Source organism: Lucilia sericata, unplaced genomic scaffold (assembly GCF_015586225.1).
Source record: "Lucilia sericata isolate MDLA Ls3-8-SP2 unplaced genomic scaffold, ASM1558622v1 Contig002124F_arrow, whole genome shotgun sequence".
NCBI classification, from domain to species: Eukaryota; Metazoa; Arthropoda; class Insecta; order Diptera; family Calliphoridae; genus Lucilia; species Lucilia sericata.
This window is the reverse complement of record NW_023995971.1, coordinates 26949-54339: the sequence shown is the minus strand read 5'-3', so window position 1 is coordinate 54339 and position 27391 is coordinate 26949. Positions and strand designations below refer to the sequence as shown.

The following is a 27391-nucleotide window of genomic DNA, read 5'->3' as shown; positions in this document are numbered from 1 at the left end:
GTTAAAATCTCGTACATTATTTGGTGCCGAAACCCGGGACTGATGAATAATTGTGTGCTATTTGGAGTAACGAATTGGAATCTTATTGCCCTTAGAACTGCTTGCTTTGCGATTGGAACTTGGCTCTAGAACTTCTTTGGAAAAATCGCTTGTAGTCTTGAAGATATTTTGAAAAGTGAAACTTGCTGCAACGAATAAAATAAGGTTTGGAACTCTGCGTTACAGTTACCTTAATTTGTGGTTTCTGGAAAACTGTATGTATGCATAACATTTTGTATTATACAATACTGAAAATAAAAAAGTGTTTTGAACAAAATGGCGGATATTCACCATCTTATTGAGGATCAAAAAGATTTATTTTTAAATTTAAAACGTACTGCTAGGTTATATAATTCAAGACAGCATAAAACGCATGGCTTCGCACAATCTGTTTTAGACGAAATAGAATCAAATTTTTTGCAATTTAAAGACGGGAATACCCAATTATGCGCTGTAGTCCGTGACAATACTATTAATACAGAAAATATTCCGTATTTCGAAGACGATGTTTATTATCAATTTCAAGACGAGTTTCTTACCCTTAAAAGCCAATTGCTCGATTTCATGGATTCTTCTGTTACTCGTTCTCCTGGAATTCAGTCCAGTACGTTTGCTGGTCCCTCTCATTCTAGAAATGAAACCTTTTCGCTTCAGGCTCGTTTGCCGAAGATTGATTTGCCAGTTTTTAGTGGTGATTACCTCACTTGGATGTCTTATCAGGACATGTTCGTTTCGTTAGTCCATAATAATTCTGGGCTAACTGATGTTCAAAAATTTTGTTTTTTGAAAAATTCTTGTAAAGGAACTCCTTTGGATATCGTGAACGAATATCCAGCAACGGATTCAAGCTACGTTTTAGCATGGACCGCTCTACAGAATAGATATCATAATAAAAGAAAAATAGTTGATACTATTTTTAAAAAACTGTTTGCTATACCTTCGTCTGATGGCTCTTCCAAAAGCATTCAGACGATTTTAGACACAACACGAACTAGTATTGCCCTACTACGTACTTTAGAAATAAACACCGAAGGTGAGCATGCTATGCTTATTTATATGACAGTAAATAAGCTAGATGTACAAACCCGAAAGGAATGGGAGCAATCGCTTAATGCCTCGACTCAAATCCCTCCTATTGAAGATTTGTTCAAATTTTTGGAATCAACTTTTCGAACATTAGAAACTATTTCTGATCAGACTGATTCAAGCCCTAATGTTCCTTTTTCGAAACCAAAAACCCCTCAACATCAAAATAAAAGTAGAAACAATTTACGACGTTATGTAAATGCTGCTTCCACAAGTACCGACTACAACTGCCCCTGCTGCAATAAGCGTCACCTTCTTTTCAAGTGTTTCAAGTTTTCTGCTTTACCATCTAGTGAAAAAAGAGATTTTTTGAATTCAAAGCGAATATGTCGAAATTGTTTAACCCCAGGCCACTTTAGTAACAAATGTCATGTAGCTTCTCGCTGTCAAGTCTGCCAACAAAACCACCATACCACTGTTCATAATGAGTATTTTATAAATCATGTTTCTAATACTCCGACCCCTGAACCTGTTATACCTTCTCAAACATCCTCGTCTTCTCAAGGTATTGAAAACGTTACCGCTCATGTCGTTGACAATAGTAAAACATCTAACAGGAGGAAAAGGCCCCAAGTTCTCCTCGCTACGATGCGTGTTGTTTTAAAAACCCCTCAGGGAGATTTTGTTTTGCGTGCTCTTCTTGATCAATGTGCTCAAGCAACCTTTATAACCAAAAAGGCTGCAGATGCCTTAAACTTATCTTATAAAAGGAACTTTGTGGAAATATGCGGTGTAGGTGGAAACCAATCTACTATTTCAAAGCAATACGTTAATTTTGCAATATTCTCAAGAATCGAAACAAATTTTAAAATAGATTGCGAGGCTTTGGTTCTTCCGAAAATAACGGCATATCAACCTATGGCTATAAACGAAACATTATTACCGGATTTAAAGAAATTTTCATTAGCTGATCCTTATTTTTCGAAACCTGGTGAAATTGACCTTTTGTTAGGAGGAGATGTATACGGAGATATCATATTACCTCAGCAACAAAAATTTGAAAGTGGTTTATTCTTACAACTCACACATTTCGGTTGGATAGTTTCTGGCCCCTCACATGATAACTCATCTGAGCACATCATCACAGTAAATGTTTGTTCATTAGATAAGCAATTGCTGTCCTTTTGGGAACAAGAAGAATTGCTGGAAAAAAGAGCTTTGACAGAAGAAGAAATCCTTTGCGAACAACATTTCAAAAGCACTACTTCTCGTGATTCATCTGGGCGTTACACCGTATCACTGCCATTTAAATCATTGCTTAAAGGCCTCCCGCTTCCAGTCTTTGGTCATACGGATTATGCAGCACTTTCTCGTTTAAAGAATGTTGAGTCAAAATGTAAATTGAATAAGAACTTTGGAAAACTTTATCTAGATTTTATGAAAGAGTATGAATGTCTCGGACATATGGAAAAGGTCGGTACCTATCCACGTGATTTAGAAAAAAATGGTTTCTTTTTGCCTCATCATGGTGTGTTAAGAGAGAGTAGTTCTACTACTAAATTGAGGGTAGTTTTTGATGGTAGCTGTAAAAGGTCTGCTCAATCTTCCTTGAATGAGGAACTAGCACCTGGTCCTGCATTGCAAAATGATTTGCCCACAATTATAAATCGGTGGAGACGTTTTAAAATTGGGTTTCGGGCAGATTTGGAGAAGATGTTCCGACAAATACTTGTGGTACAGGAACAACGAAAGTTTCAACAAATTTTGTGGAGAAATAGTGGCTCTGAACAGATATCAATTTATAAGCTCTCAACGGTTACTTATGGTACTACACCCGCTCCTTTTCTTTCGATTAGGGTTTTACAACAACTAGCGTTGGACGAAAAGGAAAAATATCCGATGGCATGTAATGTGCTCAATTCAGATACTTATGTCGATGACGTAATTTCTGGAGCTGATAGTCTATCTGAAGCTTACCATTTGCATACTCAATTATGTAGTTTACTTAATGAAGGCAAGTTTAATTTACGTAAATGGACAACAAACTCGAAGGAATTGCTAGAATTGATTCCTGTAGACTACAGAGAAAAATCTGATATATTTGAACTAAATCAACCTAATACCGTAAAGGCTCTTGGACTCGAGTGGAACACGATAGACGACTGCTTTTCATTTAAGATCAATATTGAAGATACATCAGTAGTTACCAAAAGAAGTTTACTCTCAGACTCAGCAAAACTTTATGACCCTTTAGGCTGGCTTTCCCCTACTACAATTCTTGCTAAAATTGAATTTCAAAATTTGTGGTTGCTTGGCATTGAATGGAATGATCGCTTACCTGACGCTATGCAAAAAAGATGGTTAACATACCGCGAAAATCTAAAGTTTCTTGAAAGAATTAAAATTCCTCGTTGGATCGGAACGTTTAAATGTGGTTCAATTGAAATTCATGGTTTTTCCGATTCATCTAAGTTGGCTTACGCGGCTGCTGTCTACGCTAAGACTATTTCAGATTTGGGTACAAAAGTGTATTTAATACAAGCGAAAACTAAAGTAGGTCCTATAAAGCGGTTAACTATACCTCGAATGGAATTATGTGCTGCTACTTTATTGGCTAAATTAGTTGACAGAATAACTTCTTCACTTGATCAAGATATTTCAAATGTTTATTATTGGACTGATAGTACAACTGTACTTTCGTGGATACGTGGTCAGTCATCTAAGTGGCCCGTATATGTTGGAAACAGAGTGGCAGAAATCCAACGCAGATGTCATGCTTCTCAATGGCGATACATATCTACACGTGAAAATCCTGCTGACTGCGCTTCCCGTGGTATATCTTCGAATGAATTGGTTGAACATGAACTATGGTGGCATGGCCCTAAATGGCTATCGGAACCTGCAGAAAATTGGCCAAAACAACCGAAACTAAATCTAAATGAAATGGATGAAATTTCTACTGAACCAACTTTAAATATGCACTCGGTTGTAGCTGAAATAAAACAATATCCAGAAATATTAACAAGATTTTCTTCACTTTGCAAATTGATACGTGTTACTGCATACATATTTCGTTTTAAACACAATACTCAAAACTATAAACATTCACAAATAAAAGGTAACGGTAAGATGACAGGGTTTCTTTCAACCGAAGAACTAAAATTTGCTCGTTTAAGGCTTGTTAAACTTTCACAAGAGGTGGATTTTTTGCAAGAGATTTCTGAACTTCAAAAGAGAGGTCAAATTATAAAAAATAGCGCTTTAGCTCAACTTTGCCCATTTTTTGACTCCTCTCAAATACTTAGAGTTGGCGGTAGAATTCAAAATTCTGACCTTGATTATTGTTCTAAACACCCAATTTTACTTAAAAAGCAAAATCCTTTGACTAATTTATTATTTCTAGATGCACACATAAAAACTTTACATGGCGGTTTGATCCAAATGCAAGCTTACGTCCTACGGGAATATTGGATAATATCAAGTAGAAGTATTGCTAAACGTGTCTTGCGAAAATGTATAACGTGTTTCAAATATAACGCAAAGGCAGCCCAGCAGATGATGGGAAATCTCCCTAGTGTTCGTCTTAAACCTGCTCGTCCGTTTAAGCACAGTGGAGTTGACTATGCCGGTCCAATTGCTATAAAACAATCCACTGCAAGAAACTCAGTAACTACAAAGGGCTACATTTGTTTGTTTATATGTATGACTACGAAAGCTTTACACTTGGAAGCAGTAACAAACCTGTCAACCGATGCTTTTTTGGCCGCTTTCAGGCGTTTCGTGTCCCGCCGTGGCCCTTGTACCGACTTGTACTCAGACTGTGGTACGAACTTTGTTGGAGCTAATAAGGAGCTACAAATTCTTTATAATCGCAGCAAATCATCGATTTCATATGAGATAAGCGACTGCCTGGCCGCAAATGGTACGAAATGGCATTTTATACCTCCAGCCTCTCCAAACTTTGGTGGTCTTTGGGAGGCTGGCGTGAAGTCTACAAAACACCACTTAAAGAGAGTGATGCAGAACCGTATTTTGACATTTGAGGAGCTTACAACGCTTTTAGCCCAGATTGAGAGCTGTTTGAATTCCAGACCCTTGTGCCCTCTAAATTCCGAACCATCTGACTGCAATGCGCTCACCCCAGCTCATTTCTTGATTGGGGAACCTACTCTATGTGTTCCGGAAGAAGATTTACTGGATGTCAACATTGATCGACTAAATAGATGGAAAACCGTCGAAAAGCTGAAGCAACATTTTTGGCGACGTTGGTGTAACGAATGGCTGTGTCGACTTCAAGCTAGGCCCAAATGGCTCAAAATAACTGAAAACCCTAAAATTGGTGATTTAGTGGTCGTATTCGATGAACGAGGTGCCCCTGGAGAATGGCCGCTTGCCCGAATCCAAGATATTCATCCCGGCAAAGATGGTTGTGTAAGGGTCGCCCAATGTCTAAAGTTGCCCTGTTACCTACAAATGATAGCTTTAATGCCGAAGAAAATGATTACAACTTTAAACTACATGGTGATGATGATTCTTCCTCGGTTTAAGCACTGTCGTCCTTAGTGGGGGAGAATGTTGGTGAACAACTTTAATATTTATATTTTGTATTATTTTATTTGCATTAATTTGTTATTTTTTCTTTTTAACAATTTAAGTTATTTTTTTTGAATTTCATTGCTAGTGTGAACAATGCACATAAAAGCTTACGCACTTTTTTGTTTAATTTTGGTAGTTCTATGCAGATTTACTTAAATGAGATTTATTTTCTCTCATTAAAGTAAATGCAGTAAAAGAAGTGCGAAAAATACTGGTTTTTTGCTACGCACTTTTTACCATATTCGCATGTATGTAAATATGTATGTTATATGCGTAAGCTATATTTAAATATTGATACGCACTTTTTTTGGCTCTTTTTAAATTGAAATTATTATTAAAACTTACTTGCTTTTACTGCCTCGCTGCGAACAGAAGATTTTTCATACATTTAATTATATTTAATTAGTTTTCAAATATTTAATAAAATTAAATAACGGTTTAAATAAATACCCTACATAAGAGTTTAAGGATTTTTATTCCGTTTAAATAAAAAATATTGAAAATTATTTTAACTTAGAAAAGTTAAAATCTCGTACAACAGGTGATCACAGATTTCCTTTATTTTGGCCCTAGCTCTTCTAGTTTAGCCAGAAAATGGACTTTTATGTTTTCTATCAAAAATCGACTTCTGGTAGGATTGACAGGTGATCACAGATTTCCCTTATTTTGGCCCTAGCTCGTCTAGTTTAGCCAGAAATTGGACTTTTATGTTTTCACACAAAAATCGAGTTTTGACAGGAAATACAGGTGATCACAGGTTTCCTTTATTTTGGTCCTAGCTCTTCTAGTTTAGACATAAAATGGACTTTTATGTTTTGTCTCAAAAATCGAATTCTGATTCTGAATCGAAATCTGATCACAGATTTCCTTTATTTTGGCCCTAGCTCGTCTAGTTTAGCCAGAAAATGGACTTTAATGTTTTCACTCGAAAACCAAGTTTTGGTAGGAAATACAGGTGATCACAGATTTCCTTTATTTTGGCCCTAGCTCGTCTAGTTTAGCCAGAAAATGGACTTTTATGTTTTCTATCAAAAATCGACTTCTTGTAGGATCGACAGGTGATCACAGATTTCCTTTATTTTGAAACTAGGTCTTCTAGTTTAGCCAGAAAATGGACTTTTATATTTTCTCTCAAAAAACGACTACTTATAGGATCGACAGGTGATCACAGATTTCCTTTATTTTGGCCCTAGCTCTTCTAGTTTAGACAGAAAATGGACTTTTATGTTCTGTCCCAAAAATCGAATTCTGGTAGGAAATACAGGTGATCACAGATTTCCTTTATTTTGGCCCTAGCTCTTCTAGTTTAGCCAGAAAATGGACTTTTATGTTTTCTATCAAAAATCGCCTTCTGGTAGGATTGACAGGTGATCACAGATTTCCTTTATTTTGGCCCTAGCTCGTCTAGTTTAGCCAGAAAATGGACTTTTATGTTTTCACCCAAAAATCGAGTTTTGACAGGAAATACAGGTGATCACAGATTTCCTTTATTTTGGCCCTAGCTCTTCTAGTTTAGACATAAAATGGACTTTAATGTTTTCTCTCAAAAAACGACTTCTGGTAGGATCGACAGGTGATCACAGATTTCCTTTATTTTGGCCCTAGCTCGTCTAGTTTAGCCAGAAATTGGACTTTTATGTTTTCTCTCAAAAATCGACTTCTGGTAGGATCGACAGGTGATCACAGAATTCCTTTATTTTGGACCTAGATCATATAGTTTAGCCAGAAAATGGACCTTTTATGTTTTCACTCAAAAATCGACTTCTGGTAGGAAATACATGTGATCACAGATTTCCTTTAGTTTGGCCCTAGCTCGTCTAGTTTAGCCAGAAAATGGACTTTTATGTTTTCACTCAAGAATCAAGTTTTGGTAGGAAATACAGGTGATCACAGATTTCCTTTATTTTGGCCCTAGCTCGTCTAGTTTAGCCAGAAAATGGACTTTAATGTTTTCTCTCAAAAAACGACTTCTGGTAGGATCGACAGGTGATCACAGATTTCCTTTATTTTGGCCCTAGCTCGTCTAGTTTAGCCAGAAAATGGACTTTTATGTTTTCACACAAAAATCGAGTTTTGACAGGAAATACAAGTGATCACAGGTTTCCTTTATTTTGGTCCTAGCTCTTCTAGTTTAGACATAAAATGGACTTTTATGTTTTGTCTCAAAAATCGAATTCTGATTCTGAATCGAAATCTGATCACAGATTTCCTTTATTTTGGCCCTAGCTCGTCTAGTTTAGCCAGAAAATAGACTTTAATGTTTTCACTCGAAAACCAAGTTTTGGTAGGAAATACAGGTGATCACAGATTTCCTTTATTTTGGCCCTAGCTCGTCTAGTTTAGCCAGAAAATGGACTTTTATGTTTTCTATCAAAAATCGACTTCTTGTAGGATCGACAGGTGATCACAGATTTCCTTTATTTTGAAACTAGCTCTTCTAGTTTAGCCAGAAAATGGACTTTTATGTTTTCTCTCAAAAAACGACTACTTGTAGGATCGACAGGTGATCACAGATTTCCTTTATTTTGGCCCTAGCTCTTCTAGTTCAGACAGAAAATGGACTTTTATGTTCTGTCCCAAAAATCGAATTCTGGTAGGAAATACAGGTGATCACAGATTTCCTTTATTTTGGCCCTAGCTCTTCTAGTTTAGCCAGAAAATGGACTTTTATGTTTTCTATCAAAAATCGACTTCTGGTAGGATTGACAGGTGATCACAGATTTCCTTTATTTTGGCCCTAGCTCGTCTAGTTTAGCCAGAAAATGGACTTTTATGTTTTCACCCAAAAATCGAGTTTTGACAGGAAATACAGGTGATCACAGATTTCCTTTATTTTGGCCCTAGCTCTTCTAGTTTAGACATAAAATGGACTTTTATGTTTTGTCTCAAAAATCGAATTCTGGTAGGAAATACAGGTGATCACAGATTTCCTTTATTTTGGCCCTGGCTCGTCTAGTTTAGCCAGAAATTGGACTTTTATGTTTTCTCTCAAAAATCGACTTCTGGTAGGATCGACAGGTGATCACAGAATTCCTTTATTTTGGACCTAGATCATCTAGTTTAGCCAGAAAATGGACCTTTTATGTTTTCACTCAAAAATCGACTTCTGGTAGGAAATACATGTGATCACAGATTTCCTTTATTTTGGCCCTAGCTCGTCTAGTTTAGCCAGAAAATGGACTTTTATGTTTTCACTCAAAAATCAAGTTTTGGTAGGAAATACAGGTGATCACAGATTTCCTTTATGTTGGCCCTAGCTCGTCTAGTTTAGCCAGAAAATGGACTTTAATGTTTTCTCTCAAAAAACGACTTCTGGTAGGATCGACAGGTGATCACAGATTTCCTTTATTTTGGCCCTAGCTCTTCTAGTTTAGCCAGAAAATGGACTTTTATGTTTTCTCTCAAAAATCGACTTCTGGTAGGATCGACGGGTGATCATAGATTTCCTTTATTTTGGCCCTAGCTCGTCTAGTTTAGCCAGAAAATGGACTTTTATGTTTTCACACAAAAATCAAGTTTTGGTAGGAAATACAGGTGATCACAGGTTTCCTTTATTTTGGCCCTAGCTCGTCTAGTTTAGCCAGAAATTGGACTTTTATGTTTTCTCTCAAAAATCGACTTCTTGTAGGATCGACAGGTGATCACAGATTTCCTTTATTTTGGCCCTAGCTCGTCTAGTTTAGCCAGAAAATGGACTTTAATGTTTTCTCTCAAAAAACGACTTCTGGTAGGATCGACAGGTGATCACAGATTTCCTTTATTTTGGCCCTAGCTCTTCTAGTTTAGACATAAAATGGACTTTTATGTTTTGTCTCAAAAATCGAATTCTGGTAGGAAATACAGGTGATCACAGATTTCCTTTATTTTGGCCCTAGCTCGTCTAGTTTAGCCAGAAATTGGACTTTTATGTTTTCTCTCAAAAATCGACTTCTTGTAGGATCGACAGGTGATCACAGATTTCCTTTATTTTGGCCCTAGCTCGTCTAGTTTAGCCAGAAAATGGACTTTTATGTTCTGTCCCATAGGAAATACAGGTGATCACAGATTTCCTTTATTTTGGCCCTAGCTTTCTAGTTTAGCCAGAAAATGGACTTTTATGTTTTCACTCAAAAATCAAATTTTGATAGGAAATACAGGTCATCACAGATTTCCTTTATTTTGGCCCTAGCTCGTCTAGTTTAGCCAGAAAATGGACTTTTATGTTTTCACTCGAAAACTGAGTTTTGGTAGGAAATACAGGTGATCACAGATTTCCTTTATTTTGGCCCTAGCTTGTCTAGTTTAGTCACAAAATGGACTTTTATGATTTCACTCAAAAATCAAGTTTTGGTAGGAAATACAGGTGATCACAGATTTCCTTTATTTTGGCCCTAGCTCTTCTAGTTTAGCCAGAAAATGGACTTTTACGTTTTCTCTCAAAAAACGACTTCATCGACAGGTGATCACAGATTTCCTTTATTTTGGCCCTAGCTCTTCTAGTTTAGACAGAAAATGGACTTTTATGTTTTGTTCCAAAAATCGAATTCTGGTAGGAAATACAGGTGATCACAGATTTCCTTTACTTTGGCCCTAGCTCGTCTAGTTTAGCCAGAAAATGGACTTTTATGTTTTCTATCAAAAATCGACTTCTTGTAGGATCGACAGGTGATCACAGATTTCCTTTATTTTGACCCTAGCTCGTCTAGTTTAGCCAGAAAATGGACTTTTATGTTTTGTCCCAAAAATCGAATTCTGGTAGGAAATACAGGTGATCACAGATTTCCTTTATTTTGGCCCTAGCTCGTCTAGTTTAGCCAGAAAATGGACTTTTATGTTTTCTCTCAAAAAACGAGTTTTGGTAGGAAATACAGGTGATCACAGATTTCCTTTATTTTGGCCTAGCTCTTCTAGTTTAGACAGAAAATGGACTTATATGTTTTGTCCCAAAAATCGAATTCTGGTAGGAAATACAGGTGATCACAGATTTCCTTTATTTTGGCCCTAGCTCGTCTAGTTTAGCCAGAAAATGGACTTTTATCGACTTCTTGTAGGATCGACAGGTGATCACAGATTTCCTTTATTTTGGCCCTAGCTCTTCTAGTTTAGCCAGAAAATGGACTTTTATGTTTTCTCTCAAAAAACGACTTCTGGTAGGATCGACAGGTGATCACAGATTTTCTTTATTTTGGCCTTAGCTCTTCTAGTTTAGCCAGAAAATGGACTTTTATGTTTTCACTCAAAAATCAAGTTTTGGTAGGAAATACGGGTGATCACAGATTTCCTTTATTTTGGCCCTAGCTCTTCTAGTTTAGCCAGAAAATGGACTTTTATGTTTTCTCTCAAAAATCGAGTTTTGGTAGGAAATACAGGTGATCACAGATTTCCTTTATTTTGGCCCTAGCTCGTCTAGTTTAGCCAGAAAATGGACTTTTATGTTTTGACAAAAAAATCAAATTTTGGTAGGAAATACAGGTGATCACAGATTTCCTTTATTGGGGCCCTAGCTCTTCTAGTTTAGCCAGAAAATGGACTTTTATGTTTTCACTCAAAAATCAAGTTTTTGTAGGAAACACAGGTGTTCACAGATTTCCTTTATTTTGGCCCTAGCTCGTCTAGTTTAGCCAGAAAATGGACTTTTATGTTTTCACTCAAAAATCAAGTTTTGGTAGGAAATACAGGTGATCACAGATTTCCTTTATTTTGGCCTTAGCTCGTCTAGTTTAGCCAGAAAATGGACTTTTATGTTTTCACAAAAAAATCAAATTTAGGTAGGAAATATAGGTGATCACAAATTTCCTTTATTTTGGCCCTAGCTCGTCTAGTTTAGCCAGAAAATGGACTTTTATGTTTTCTATCAAAAATCGACTTCTTGTAGGATCGACAGGTGATCACAGATTTCCTTTATTTTGGCCTTAGCTCTTCTAGTTTAGCCAGAAAATGGACCTTTATGTTTTTTTTTTATGTTTTGTCCCAAAAATCGAATTCTGGTAGGAAATACAGGTGATCACAGATTTCCTTTATTTTGGCCCTAGCTCTTCTAGTTTAGCCAGAAAATGGACTTTTTTTCTATCAAAAATCGACTTCTGGTAGGAGCGACAGGTGATCACAGATTTCCTTTATTTTGGCCTTAGCTCTTCTAGTTTAGCCAGAAAATGGACCTTTAGGTTTTTTTTATGTTTTGTCCCAAAAATCGAATTCTGGTAGGAAATACAGGTGATCACAGATTTCCTTTATTTTGGCCCTAGCTCTTCTAGTTTAGCCAGAAAATGGACTTTTATGTTTTCTATCAAAAATCGACTTCTTGTAGGATCGACAGGTGATCACAGATTTTCTTTATTTTGGCCTTAGCTCTTCTAGTTTAGCCAGAAAATGGACCTTTATGTTTTTTTTTATGTTTTGTCCCAAAAATCGAATTCTGGTAGGAAATACAGGTGATCACAGATTTCCTTTATTTTGGCCCTAGCTCTTCTAGTTTAGCCAGAAAATGGACTTTTTTTCTATCAAAAATCGACTTCTGGTAGGAGCGACAGGTGATCACAGATTTCCTTTATTTTGGCATTAGCTCTTCTAATTTAGCCAGAAAATGGACTTTTATGTTTTCTCTCAAAAATCGAGTTTTGGTAGGAAATACAGGTGATCACAGAATTCCTTTATTTTGGCCCTAGCTCGTCTAGTTTAGCCAGAAAATGGACTTTTATGTTTTCTATCAAAAATCGACTTCTTGTAGGATCGACAGGTGATCACAGATTTCCTTTATTTTGGCCCTAGCTCGTCTAGTTTAGGCAGAAAATGGACTTTTATGTTTTGAAAAAAATATCAAATTTTGGTAGGAAATACAGGTGATCACAGATTTCCTTTATTGGGGCCCTAGCTCTTCTAGTTTAGCCAGAAAATGAACTTTTATGTTTTCACCCAAAAATCGAGTTTTGACAGGAAATACAGGTGATCACAGATTTCCTTTATTTTGGCCCTAGCTCGTCTAGTTTAGCCAGAAAATGGACTTTTATGTTTTCACTCAAAAATCAAGTTTTGGTAGGAAATACAGGCGATCACAGATTTCCTTTATTTTGGCCCTAGCTCGTCTAGTTTAGCCAGAAAATGGACTTTTGTGTTTTCACTCAAAAATCAAGTTTTGGTAGGAAATACAGGTGATCACAAATTTCCTTTATTTTGGCCCTAGCTCGTCTAGTTTTACCAGAAAATGGACTTTTATGTTTTTTATCAAAAATAGACTTCTTGTAGGATCGACAGGTGATCACAGATTTCCTTTATGTTGGCCCTAGCTCTTCTAGTTTAGCCAGAAAATGGACTTTATGGTAGGATCGACAGGTGATCACAGATTTCCTTTATTTTGGCCCTAGCTCTTCTAGTTTAGCCAGAAAATGGACTTTATGGTCGGATCGACAGGTGATCACAGATTTCCTTTATTTTGGCCCTAGCTCGTCTAGTTTAGCCAGAAAATGGACTTTTATGTTTTGACAAAAATATCAAATTTTGGTAGGAAATACAGGTGATCACAGATTTCCTTTATTGGGGCCCTAGCTCTTCTAGTTTAGCCAGAAAATGGACTTTTATGTTTTCACCCAAAAATCGAGTTTTGACAGGAAATACAGGTGATCACAGATTTCCTTTATTTTGGCCCTAGCTCGTCTAGTTTAGCCAGAAAATGGACTTTTATGTTTTTTATAAAAAATAGACTTCTTGTAGGATCGACAGGTGATCACAGATTTCCTTTATGTTGGCCCTAGCTCTTCTAGTTTAGCCAGAAAATGGACTTTATGGTAGGATCGACAGGTGATCACAGATTTCCTTTATTTTGGCCCTAGCTCGTCTAGTTTAGCCAGAAAATGGACTTTTATGTTTTCACTCAAAACTCAAGTTTTGGTAGGAAATACAGGTGATCACAGATTTGGACTTTTATGTTTTCTCTCAAAAATCGAGTTTTGGTAGGAAATACAGGTGATCACAGATTTCCTTTATTTTGGCCCTAGCTCGTCTAGTTTAGCCAGAAAATGGACTTTTATGTTTTCACCCAAAAATCGAGTTTTGACAGGAAATACAGGTGATTACAGATTTCCTTTATTTTGGCCCTAGCTTTCTAGTTTAGCCAGAAAATGGACTTTTATGTTTTGTCCCAAAAATCGAATTCTGGTAGGATATACAGGTGATCACAGATTTCCTTTATTTTGGCCCTAGCTCGTCTAGTTTAGCCAGAAAATGGACTTTTATGTTTTCTCTCAAAAATCGACTTCTGGTAGGATCGACAGGTGATCACAGAATTCCTTTATTTTGGACATAGATCATATAGTTTAGCCAGAAAATGGACCTTTTATGTTTTCACTCAAAAATCGACTTCTGGTAGGAAATACATGTGATCGCAGATTTCCTTTATTTTGGCCCTAGCTCTTCTAGTTTAGCCAGAAAATGGACTTTTATGTTTTCACAAAAAAATCAAATTTTGGTAGGAAATACAGGTGATCACAGATTTCCTTTATTTGGGCCCTAGCTCTTCTAGTTTAGCCAGAAAATGGACTTTTATGTTTTCACTCAAAAATCAAGTTTTTGTAGGAAATACAGATCACAGATTTCCTTTATTTTGGCCCATTTCGTCTAGTTTAGCCAGAAAATGGACTTTTATGTTTTAACCCAAAAATCGAGTTTTGACAGGAAATACAGGTGATCACAGATTTCCTTTATTTTGGACCTAGCTCGTCTAGTTTAGCCAGAAAATGGACCTTTATGTTTTCACTCGAAAACCAAGTTTTGGTAGGAAATACAGGTGATCACAGATTTCCTTTATTTTGGCCCTAGCTCGTCTAGTTTAGCCAGAAAATGGACTTTTATGTTTTCTATCAAAAATCGACTTCTTGTAGGATCGACAGGTGATCACAGATTTCCTTTATTTTGGCCCTAGCTCTTCTAGTTTAGCCAGAAAATGGACTTTATGGTAGGATCGACAGGTGATCACAGATTTCCTTTATTTTGGCCCTAGCTCGTCTAGTTTAGCCAGAAAATGGACTTTTATGTTTTCACTCAAAAATCAAGTTTTGGTAGGAAATACAGGTGATCACAGATTTCCTTTATTTTGGCCTAGATCTTCTAGTTTACACAGAAAATGGACTTATATTTTTTGTCCCAAAAATCGAATTCTGGTAGGAAATACAGGTGATCACAGATTTCCTTTATTTTGGCCCTAGCTCTTCTAGTTTAGCCAGAAAATGGACTTTTATGTTTTCTATCAAAAATCGACTTCTTGTAGGATCGACAGGTGATCACAGATTTCCTTTATTTTGGCTCTAGTTCTTCTAGTTTAGCCAGAAAATGGACTTTATGGTAGGATCGACAGGTGATCACAGATTTCCTTTATTTTGGCCCTAGCTCGTCTAGTTTAGCCAGAAAATGGACTTTTATGTTTTCACCCAAAAATCAAGTTTTGACAGGAAATACAGGTGATCACAGATTTCCTTTATTTTGGCCCTAGCTCGTCTAGTTTAGCCAGAAAATGAACCTTTATGTTTTCACTCGAAAACCAAGTTTTGGTAGGAAATACAGGTGATCACAGATTTCCTTTATTTTGGTCTTAGCGCTTCTAGTTTAGCCAGAAAATGGACTTTTATGTTTTCACTCAAAAATCAAGTTTTGGTAGGAGATACAGGTGATCACAGATTTCCTTTATTTTGGCCCTAGCTCTTCTAGTTTAGCCAGAAAATGGACTTTTATGTTTTCGCAAAAAAATCAAATTTTGGTAGGAAATACAGGTGATCACAGATTTCCTTTATTTGGGCCCTAGCTCGTCTAGTTTAGCCAGAAAATGGACTTTTATGTTTTCACCCAAAAATCAAGTTTTGACAGGAAATACAGGTGATCACAGATTTCCTTTATTTTGGCCCTAGCTCGTCTAGTTTAGCCAGAAAATGAACCTTTATGTTTTCACTCGAAAACCAAGTTTTGGTAGGAAATACAGGTGATCACAGATTTCCTTTATTTTGGCCCTAGCTCGTCTAGTTTAGCCAGAAAATGAACCTTTATGTTTTCACTCGAAAACCAAGTTTTGGTAGGAAATACAGGTGATCACAGATTTCCTTTATTTTGGCCCTAGCTCGTCTAGTTTAGCCAGAAAATGGACTTTAATGTTTTCTCTCAAAAAACGACTTCTGGTAGGATCGACAGGTGATCACAGATTTCCTTTATTTTGGCCCTAGCTCTTCTAGTTTAGACATAAAATGGACTTTTATGTTTTGTCTCAAAAATCGAATTCTGGTAGGAAATACAGGTGATCACAGATTTCCTTTATTTTGGCCCAAGCTCGTCTAGTTTAGCCAGAAAATGGAGTTTTATGTTTTCACTCAAAAATCAAGTTTTTGTAGGAAATACAGGTGATCACAGATTTCCTTTATTTTGGCCCTAGCTCCTCTAGTTTAGCCAGAAAATGGACTTTTATGTTTTCACCCAAAAATCGAGTTTTGACAGGAAATACAGGTGATCACAGATTTCCTTTATTTTGGCCCTAGCTCGTCTAGTTTAGCCAGAAAATGGACTTTTATGTTTTCACTAAAAAACCAAGTTTTGGTAGGAAATACAGGTGATCATAGATTTCCTTTATTTTGGCCCTAGCTCTTCTAGTTTGGCCAGAAATGGACTTTTATTTTTTCATCCAAAAATCGAGTTTTGGTAGGAAATACAGGTGATCACAGATTTCCTTTATTTTGGCCCTAGCTCTTCTAGTTTATACATAAAATGCCTTTTATGTTTTCACTCAAAAACCAAATTTTGGTAGGAAATACAGGTGATCACAGATTTCCCCTATTTTGGTCCTAGCTCTTCTAGTTTAGCCAGAAAATGGACTTTTATGTTTTCACTAAAAAACCAAGTTTTGGTAGGAAATACGGGTGATTACAGATTTCCCTTATTTTGGCCCTAGCTCTTCTAGTTTAGCCAGAAAATGGACTTTTATGTTTTCACTCAAAAATCATGTTTTGGAAGGAAATACAGGTGATCACAGATTTCCTTTATTGTGGCTTTAGCTCTTCTAGTTTAGCCAGAAAGTGGACTTTTATGTTTTCACTAAAAAACCAAGTTTTGGTAGGAAATACGGGTGATTACAGATTTCCTTTATTTTGGCCCTAGCTCCTCTAGTTTAGCCAGAAAATGGACTTTTATGTTTTCACCCAAAAATCGAGTTTTGACAGGAAATACAGGTGATCACAGATTTCCTTTATTTTGGCCCTAGCTCGTCTAGTTTAGCCAGAAAATGGACCTTTATGTTTTCACTCGAAAACCAAGTTTTGGTAGGAAATACAGGTGATCACAGATTTCCTTTATTTTGGCCCTAGCTCGTCTAGTTTAGCCAGAAAATGGACTTTTATGTTTTTACTAAAAAACCAAGTTTTGGTAGGAAATACAGGTGATCATAGATTTCCTTTATTTTGGCCCTAGCTCTTCTAGTTTGGCCAGAAATGGACTTTTATTTTTTCATCCAAAAATCGAGTTTTGGTAGGAAATACAGGTGATCACAGATTTCCTTTATTTTGGCCCTAGCTCTTCTAGTTTATACATAAAATGCTTTTTATGTTTTCACACAAAAACCAAATTTTGGTAGGAAATACAGGTGATCACAGATTTCCTTTATTTTGGTCCTAGCTCGTCTAGTTTAGCCAGAAAATGGACTTTTATGTTTTCACTAAAAAACCTAGTTTTGGTAGGAAATACGGGTGATTACAGATTTCCCTTATTTTGGCCCTAGCTCTTCTAGTTTAGCCAGAAAATGGACTTTTATGTTTTCACTCAAAAATCAAGTTTTGGAAGGAAATACAGGTGATCACAGATTTCCTTTATTGTGGCTTTAGCTCTTCTAGTTTAGCCAGAAAGTGGACTTTTGTGTTCTCACTAAAAAATCAAGTTTTGGTAGGAAATACAGGTGATCACAGATTTCCTTTATTTTGGCCCTAACTCTTCTAGTTTAACTTCAACTCCTCTAGTTTATTTTTGGATGATGGTCTTTTATGTTTTTCCTAAAAAATTGAGTTTTGGTATGAAATTGCCATGTTTTAGGCCCTAGCTCCTAATTAAAATTGTACAGTAACACTCAAAACTACTCAAAGGTGAAGAACGGTGCCTGTTCCTGATTGTTATTTTGATAAGTGAAATGAGTTTAATTATTAAGTTTTCTCTATTCTAATAACATTTGTATGTTATTAGTTATTTTATCACTTTATAAAATTTTAGTATCGTAGTATTATACTTGATCTTCCCAGTTTTATTCAATTAAAACAGTAACACTACCAGTTTATTTAATAAATATACAAATTAATGTATAAACCAGTTTATATAAAACTGTGACATTTTATTATAAATGTACATATATCCTTACCTTCCCAGTCATTCATTTCTCACCTCAGTAGGTGTGAAAACGTGTCACTTTAAGTAGGGATTGCGTTGCTTTGTCGTTATTAAACGTATACATTATTTTACATGCAATATTTTGTTGCATATACATATTTTTAATGGCTCTGCAGAGAGCATTATATAGCTTTCAGTTATTGCATGTCATCTTAAAAATGAAAAAAGAAGGTAAAAAGAACAACAACTTTACAATATTAATCTCTGTACATGTTATTAATTAAATAAGTGCTTTTAATTGAAAAGCTATTTTAATATAAATTTATATATATGTGCGTATAGGTAAGATTGCAATATGAGTGACATTGCTTGGGATTATTTAATTTCTTTATTAATGTAAAGACTGCTACAACGGTACCATATAGATGAATTAATTTGTAGGATCGTTAAACAGTGAAATTGTTTGTGACCATTGCAGCCGTTCTCCGTTGATAAATTATTGGGTGCATAACTATCTAACTGCCAAAGGAGATACAGAGGCAAACACTAAAACCTATAGGATACGCCAAAATCAGAAATCAATTCTAAGTCATAGGTGGGTGTAGGACCGGTAACAAACAACTACCCTTTCCTTAATAGTTATATTTAGCCAAAAATTAATAATTATAAAACCTGACGATAACCACCACCAATTTAGGTCTTCAGTATTTTTGGTAATCTGTTGGAATTATAATTCATGACTACGTAGTAAAGTGCATTTCAATGGAAAAATTTATGGCCAACATCATTTTCACCATAAAATCTATTGTAATATTATTTAAATAATAAACATCCTGAGCATTTTACTGACTAATTTATGAAAGCCTTGAACTTAGGTGTATGTGTAAATTTATTTACAACTACTTACACTAACACCTACGATTTGATACCGGTTAGCTTTGGTGACTGTTGCCTAAATAAAGATTTTATTAATTATTTAGTTTTACCGAGGTACAGGGTTCATACTACTCCATGAACACTGTATTTTTTTAAGATTATAGACTTGACTATAGACTAGACAGCAGCACTAAAGTATGCATGCGATGCTTCCACGCCTACATAAAGGTCAACCAACAGAAGGAGGGAAAACTACTGGTGGAATAATACCATATCAGCCTTGAGAAGTAAGTGCTTAAGTGCCAGAAGGCAGTACCAAAGGAGTAGATTTAGCCCTTACCATATTATAAAAAGAGAAGCATATCATCAGGCAAGAAAAGACTTTAAGAAAGCCATTAACCAAAGCAAATCTGATAGCTTTAAGCAACTGTGCAACGAAGCAGATTCCAACCCCTGGGCAATCTGCCATCCACTCTCCCTCGACTTGATATTAATGTAGCAGAGGAAGAAATCATAAACTTATGCTCAAAAATCGGAGATATTAAAGTCCCAGGCTTAGACTGTGCCCTAATAATGCCTTAAATATGCTATTAAGTTGAAGCCGACATTGTTTACCAAACTTTTTACACAATGTCTTATGGATGGTATATTCCCAAATATCTGGAAAATTCCCCAAACAGTTTAATACCATGTATTAAAACTTGGTTACATCGTAGAAATGATGAAGTAAACTATAACCTAACTTACTTTCTCACAGGACACGGAGGATACAGAAGCTATCTCCATAGATTCAGACACGACAATTCATCCAGGTGTCCACAATGTCCAGAATATGATGAAAATGCAGAGCACGTAACATTTAAGTGTCCACGGTTTCATGCACTAAGATGGAGGCTGATGCTCCACATTGGCGAAGATATAGCGGTTCACAATATCATAGATAAAGTTATAAGGTCTCAAGAAAATTGGAATGCTTTTAGCACATTCCTTGAGGCTGTGCACAGAAAATTACGAGAGTATGAAAGCTATCGCAAGGCTCCTCAAATTGGTGTTTAAGCAGGAGATATTGAAAAAGAAGAATAGCCGATAACAGGCTAACCTGCCCGACTAGACTATAGACTAGACCATGGATTAGACTATGGACTAGACTATAGACTAGACTATAGACTAGACTATGGAGTAGACTATGGACTAGACTATGGACTAGACTATAGACTAGACTATGGACTAGACTATAGACTAGACTATAGACTAGACTATAGACTAGACTATAGACTAGACTATAGACTAGACTATAGACTAGACTATAGACTAGACTATAGACTAGACTATAGACTAGACTATAGACTAGACTATAGACTAGACTATAGACTAGACTATAGACTAGACTATAGACTAGACTAGACTAGACTATAGACTAGACTATAGACTAGACTATAGACTAGACTATAGACTAGACTATAGACTAGACTATAGACTAGACTATAGACTAGACTATAGACTAGACTATAGACTAGACTATAGACTAGACTATAGACTAGACTATAGACTAGACTATAGACTAGACTATAGACTAGACTATAGACTAGACTATAGACTAGACTATAGACTAGACTATAGACTAGACTATAGACTAGACTATAGACTAGACTATAGACTAGACTATAGACTAGACTATAGACTAGACTATAGACTAGACTATAGACTAGACTATAGACTAGACTATAGACTAGACTATAGACTAGACTATAGACTAGACTATAGACTAGACTATAGACTAGACTATAGACTAGACTATAGACTAGACTATAGACTAGACTAGACTAGACTATAGACTAGACTACTAGACTATAGACTAGACTATAGACTAGACTATAGACTAGACTATAGACTAGACTATAGACTAGACTATAGACTAGACTATAGACTAGACTATAGACTAGACTATAGACTAGACTATAGACTAGACTATAGACTAGACTATAGACTAGACTATAGACTATAGACTAGACTATAGACTAGACTATAGACTAGACTATAGACTAGACTATAGACTAGACTATAGACTAGACTATAGACTATACTATAGACTAGACTATAGACTAGACTATAGACTAGACTATAGACTATACTATAGACTAGACTATAGACTAGACTATAGACTAGACTATAGACTAGACTATAGACTAGACTATAGACTAGACTATAGACTAGACTATAGACTAGACTACTAGACTATACTATACTATAGACTAGACTATAGACTAGACTATAGACTAGACTATAGACTAGACTATAGACTAGACTATAGACTAGACTATAGACTAGACTATAGACTAGACTATAGACTAGACTATAGATTAGACTATAGACTAAACTATAGACTAGACTATAGACTAGACTATAGACTAGACTATAGACTAGACTATAGACTAGACTATAGACTAGACTATAGACTAGACTATAGACTAGACTATAGACTAGACTATAGACTAGACTATAGACTAGACTATAGACTAGACTATAGACTAGACTATAGACTAGACTATAGACTAGACTATAGACTAGACTATAGACTAGACTATAGACTAGACTATAGACTAGACTATAGACTAGACTATAGACTAGACTATAGACTAGACTATAGACTAGACTATAGACTAGACTATAGACTAGACTATAGACTAGACTATAGACTAGACTATAGACTAGACTATAGACTAGACTATAGACTAGACTATAGACTAGACTATAGACTAGACTATAGACTAGACTATAGACTAGACTATAGACTAGACTATAGACTAGACTATAGACTAGACTATAGACTAGACTATAGACTAGACTATAGACTAGACTATAGACTAGACTATAGACTAGACTATAGACTAGACTATAGACTAGACTATAGACTAGACTATAGACTAGACTATAGACTAGACTATAGACTAGACTATAGACTAGACTATAGACTAGACTATAGACTAGACTATAGACTAGACTATAGAGACTAAGATAGACTATAGACTAGACTATAGACTAGACTATAGACTAGACTATAGACTAGACTATAGACTAGACTATAGACTAGACTATAGACTAGACTATAGACTAGACTATAGACTAGACTATAGACAGACTATAGACTAGACTATAGACTAGACTATAGACTAGACTATAGACTAGACTATAGACTAGACTATAGACTAGACTATAGACTAGACTATAGACTAGACTATAGACTTAGACTATAGACTAGACTATAGACTAGACTATAGACTAGACTATAGACCTAGACTACTAGACTAGACTATAGACAGACTATAGACTAGACTATAGACTAGACTATAGACTAGACTATAGACTAGACTATAGACTAGACCTATAGATAGACTATAGACTAGACTATAGACTAGACTATAGACTAGACTATAGACTAGGACTATAGACTAGACTATAGACTAGACTATAGACTAGACTATAGACTAGACTATAGACTAGACTATAGACTAGACTATAGACTAGACTAAGACTAGACTATAGACTAGACTATAGACTAACTATAGACTAGACTATAGACTAGACTATAGACTAGACTATAGACTAGACTATAGACTAGACTATAGACTAGACTATAGACTAGACTATAGACTAGACTATAGACTAGACTATAGACTAGACTATAGACTAGACTATAGACTAGACTATAGACTAGACTATAGACTAGACTATATAGACTATAGACTAGACTATAGACTAGACTATAGACTACTATAGACTAGACTATAGACTAGACTATAGACTAGACTATAGACTAGACTATAGACTAGACTATAGACTAGACTATAGACTAGACTATAGACTAGACTATAGACTAGACTATAGACTAGACTATAGACTAGACTATAGACTAGACTATAGACTAGACTATAGACTAGACTATAGACTAGACTATAGACTAGACTATAGACTAGACTATAGACTAGACTATAGACTAGACTATAGACTAGACTATAGACTAGACTATAGACTAGACTATAGACTAGACTATAGACTAGACTATAGACTAGACTATAGACTAGACTATAGACTAGACTATAGACTAGACTATAGACTAGACTATAGACTAGACTATAGACTAGACTATAGACTAGACTATAGACTAGACTATAGACTAGACTATAGACTAGACTATAGACTAGACTATAGACTAGACTATAGACTAGACTATAGACTAGACTATAGACTAGACTATAGACTAGACTATAGACTAGACTATAGACTAGACTATAGACTAGACTATAGACTAGACTATAGACTAGACTATAGACTAGACTATAGACTAGACTATAGACTAGACTATAGACTAGACTATAGACTAGACTATAGACTAGACTATAGACTAGACTATAGACTAGACTATAGACTAGACTATAGACTAGACTATAGACTAGACTATAGACTAGACTATAGACTAGACTATAGACTAGACTATAGACTAGACTATAGACTAGACTATAGACTAGACTATAGACTAGACTATAGACTAGACTATAGACTAGACTATAGACTAGACTATAGACTAGACTATAGACTAGACTATAGACTAGACTATAGACTAGACTATAGACTAGACTATAGACTAGATATAGACTAGACTAATAGACTAGACTATAGACTAGACTATAGACTAGAACTATAGACTAGACTATAGACTAGACTATAGACTAGACTAATAGACTAGACTATAGACTAGACTATAGACTAGCTATAGACTAGACTATAGACTAGACTATAGACTAGACTATAGACTAGACTATAGACTAGGACTATAGACTAGACTATAGACTAGACTATAGACTAGACTATAGACTAGACTATAGACTAGACTATAGACTAGACTATAGACTAGACTATAGACTAGACTATAGACTAGACTATAGACTAGACTATAGACTAGACTATAGACTAGACTATAGACTAGACTATAGACTAGACTATAGACTAGACTATAGACTAGACTATAGACTAGACTATAGACTAGACTATAGACTAGACTATAGACTAGACTAGACTATCTAGACTAGACTATAGACTAGACTATAGACTAGACTATAGACTAGACTATAGACTAGACTAGACTAGACTATAGACTAGACTATAGACTAGACTATAGACTAGACTATAGGACTAGACTATAGACTAGACTATAGACTAGACTATAGATTAGACTATAGACTAGACTATAGACTAGACTATAGACTAGACTATAGACTAGACTATAGACTAGACTATAGACTAGACTATAGTCTAGTCTAGGGCCGTGGCTCTGGCTACTATCGGGGTCAGCAGGTGGCGGATAGCTGAACGACCTACAAATATGTAGGCCAGCTGCGATAGATAAGCAGTCCCCGACCATGAGCGGCAGAATTCGAGGGCGTGCTAGAAAAAGGTTACATGAGCCTAATGACGATTCTGTGACATGGCGATTAGATGCCGCCAGTAAGTAAGCATCCCCCACAAGAGGTACCCTCTAGAGAGGTGTAATTAGAAGAGTGACGTCTTCGTGGTTCCTCTAGTCATATTTAAACCCAGAAGCGTCTGTTTCATATTGAACGGCTCTCTGATCAGCGTCTGTTTCCCAAGTAAGGGGCGGCTGCGAATCAATATCCTGGCGGTTAGGTCAAAAACGCTACGGGTAGGATCCCGGAATAACAAAACAAACATGGAAAAGTTTAATAAGGAATATTCAATTACGGTGCAGGGAGTAATGACCCCAGTACCGGCGGCTTTGGGTAGTGCGCGAGCAGGCTACCAGTCGTCGAAATCCAGCGCCTGCAATGTTACCCCGGTAAGCTTGGCTAAGGTAACAGATAATGCTACAAGCAACAATCACCAGAAGGAGTGCAATAAAGGGGGAGAAAATAGCGACCAACCTATTGGTGGACAGGAACACTATTTTACTCCAGTAAGCAGTTTTTCTCGTAGTGGTACTACAAATCAAGGTGGGAAAAATCAAATAAACCCTTTCCAAAGAAGTGCGGCTACAAAAAGAACTCCACCGCAAACTACTAGCAGCAAAGAAAACACGACTCAAGAAGAGGCAATTAGTGATAATGCGCAGCCTTCAGAGTCATTCTGCCTTTTAGGGAACTTAATTGTTGATTTGATGGACTTTGTAAAACCCAAAAACAACGTACACAATGCCATTAAAGATCAATTGACCGCAATCCGAGCTATGTATAATAAAACAAGAGAAGAACTACGTAATGGTATAAATATGACATACCGACAAGAAGTAGAACAGTCCACGCAGACATCACCACGACAAGAAGTGGAACAGTCCATGCAGACATCACCGATAGCATGGCCGTCCAAAAGGGAATCGAAAAGAAATTTAGAAGACAAAACAGCTCCAAAAATGCCGACGCCGAAAAGACTGAAGCAAAGCCTTCCACAAAATAGGACAACACTAACTCCACTAGAAGAACTCCCTAGTAGAAAGCCAGAGTCGGATAACCTAGAAGCCGGATGGGCTATAGTTAAGAAGAAAAAGAATACGAGATCCCGCAAGCCTCGGCCAGATACTATGATAATATCTGCCAAAAACGATATCTCTTACGCTGATATTTTAAAGAAAATTAGGGCAGACCCTGAACTAAAAGAACTAGGTGATGAGGTAAACAAAATTCGAAGAACCCAGAAAGGCGACCTTCTTTTAGAACTTAAGTCTGGAAGCGAAAACCTAGCAGAAAGATTTAATGAAAAAATTAAAACATCTTTGGATGGATCAATGGATGTAAAAACACGAATAGATGAGATTGTTATTGAATGTAAAGATATGGATGATATCACTACAAAGTTAGAAATATGTCAATCCTTTTCCAAAGCGCTAGGTATACCAGATCTAAGAGAAAATATTGTTAAGTCCCTCCGAAAGACCTATGGAGGAACTCAATCAGCTAAAATTAGCCTCCCAACAGAAGCTGCAATGAAAGCACTCAAGCTAAAAAAGATCAAAATTGGTTGGTCTATGTGTCGCATAAGAGAAACCATTACACTCACTAAGTGTTTTAGGTGTCTGGAATTTGGCCATATTTCAAGATTCTGTAAATCTGACGTAGATAGATCGAATCGGTGTCTAAGGTGTGGACTCGATGGGCATTTAGTGAGGGATTGTCAGGCCGAGCCGAACTGCATGCTATGTAAAGCTGGAGGGAATACGGATCTAAAGCACAATGCTGGTAGCTATAGATGTCCTATATTTAGAAAGGCGTTAAGTTCCAGACACAAATGAAGTTTATTCAGCTTAATATAAACCATTGTAGTGCAGCGCAGGAGCTATTAAAACAGACCATCTGTGAACAACAAATTGACGTCGCCCTTGTTTGCGAGCAGTACAAAAAAGAGAAATGTTTGGGAAAGTGATTCAACAGGTAAAGCAGCAGTGTGGGCCTGCGGCAACAAAGCAATAGAGAAAGGTATGCACCATTTACAAGAAGGCTTCGTAAGAATTAAGATCGGTGGAATATTCGTATATAGCTGCTATATATCACCTAATATACCACAACATGAATTCGTGCAAATAATAGACAACCTAGTGAACGACGCAAATAGGCATAATCCAATTGTCATAGGAGGTGATTTTAATGCATGGGCAATAGATTGGGGTAGCCAAAGAACAAACAAAAGAGGCAAAATACTTCTGGACGCGTTTTCTAGACTTGACGTGATTCTAGCAAACAAAGGACAGGCACACACTTTTCGGAGAGCTGGTTATGGGTCAGTAGTCGACATAACCTTCGTGAGCTCTAGTTTATCAAAAGAAATGGATTGGTATGTTAGCGAACACTATACTCACAGTGACCATCAGACTGTAATTTTCACAATTAATCCTAATACATCATTAAGTATAGTATCAGACAAATTTAAATTTCAAGGATGGGCGAAAGATAAGATCGATGAAGAAGCCTTTACCGAAACCTTTTCATACCAGCAAATTGAAAATGGCCCGGTATCCGATATGGCAGAAAAAGTCTTAGCAGCACTAAAGATGGCTTGTGATGCGTCCATGCCAAGAAAGAGATCAAACCATAGAAGGAAAGAAAACTACTGGTGGAATGATAATATATCAGCCCTTAGAAGCGAATGCTTGAGAAGTAGAAGAAAATACCAAAGAAGCAGAGGCAGACCAGACTTCATAGCTAAAAGGGAAATATATCACGAAGCCAGGAAAGGCCTACAAGAAGCCATTAGACGTAGTAAATCCGAGTGCTTTAAAGAACTATGCAACGAAGCCGATGCAAATCCCTGGGGTAACGCATATCGAGTTGTAATGTCAAAGCTAAAGGGGAAGAGGTCAGCCCAAATAACATGCCCTAACCTTATTAGAGAAATAGTATCAGTTCTATTCCCGGAAGGAGAACCGTACTCAGAGCCGTATTCAATCGTGCAACAAGGCGAGATAGAAGTGACAGAGGAGGAAATAATAAACCTCTGTGCAAGGATTGGCGATAACAAAGCACCAGGCCTTGAC

General features: G+C 36.4%; 1 protein-coding gene across 1 annotated transcript; it reads left to right on the top strand.

Annotated features, from left to right (window-relative positions):
• Window positions 1-315: 315 nt before the first annotated feature.
• On the top strand, window positions 316-25534 carry LOC119613444 (the record flags this gene model as incomplete). Its single annotated transcript, XM_037969458.1, has 2 exons — window positions 316-5496; window positions 24620-25534. Coding segments are annotated over exons 1-2 (6096 nt in total), but the record flags the coding sequence as incomplete, so codon positions are not given.
• Window positions 25535-27391: the final 1857 nt, after the last annotated feature.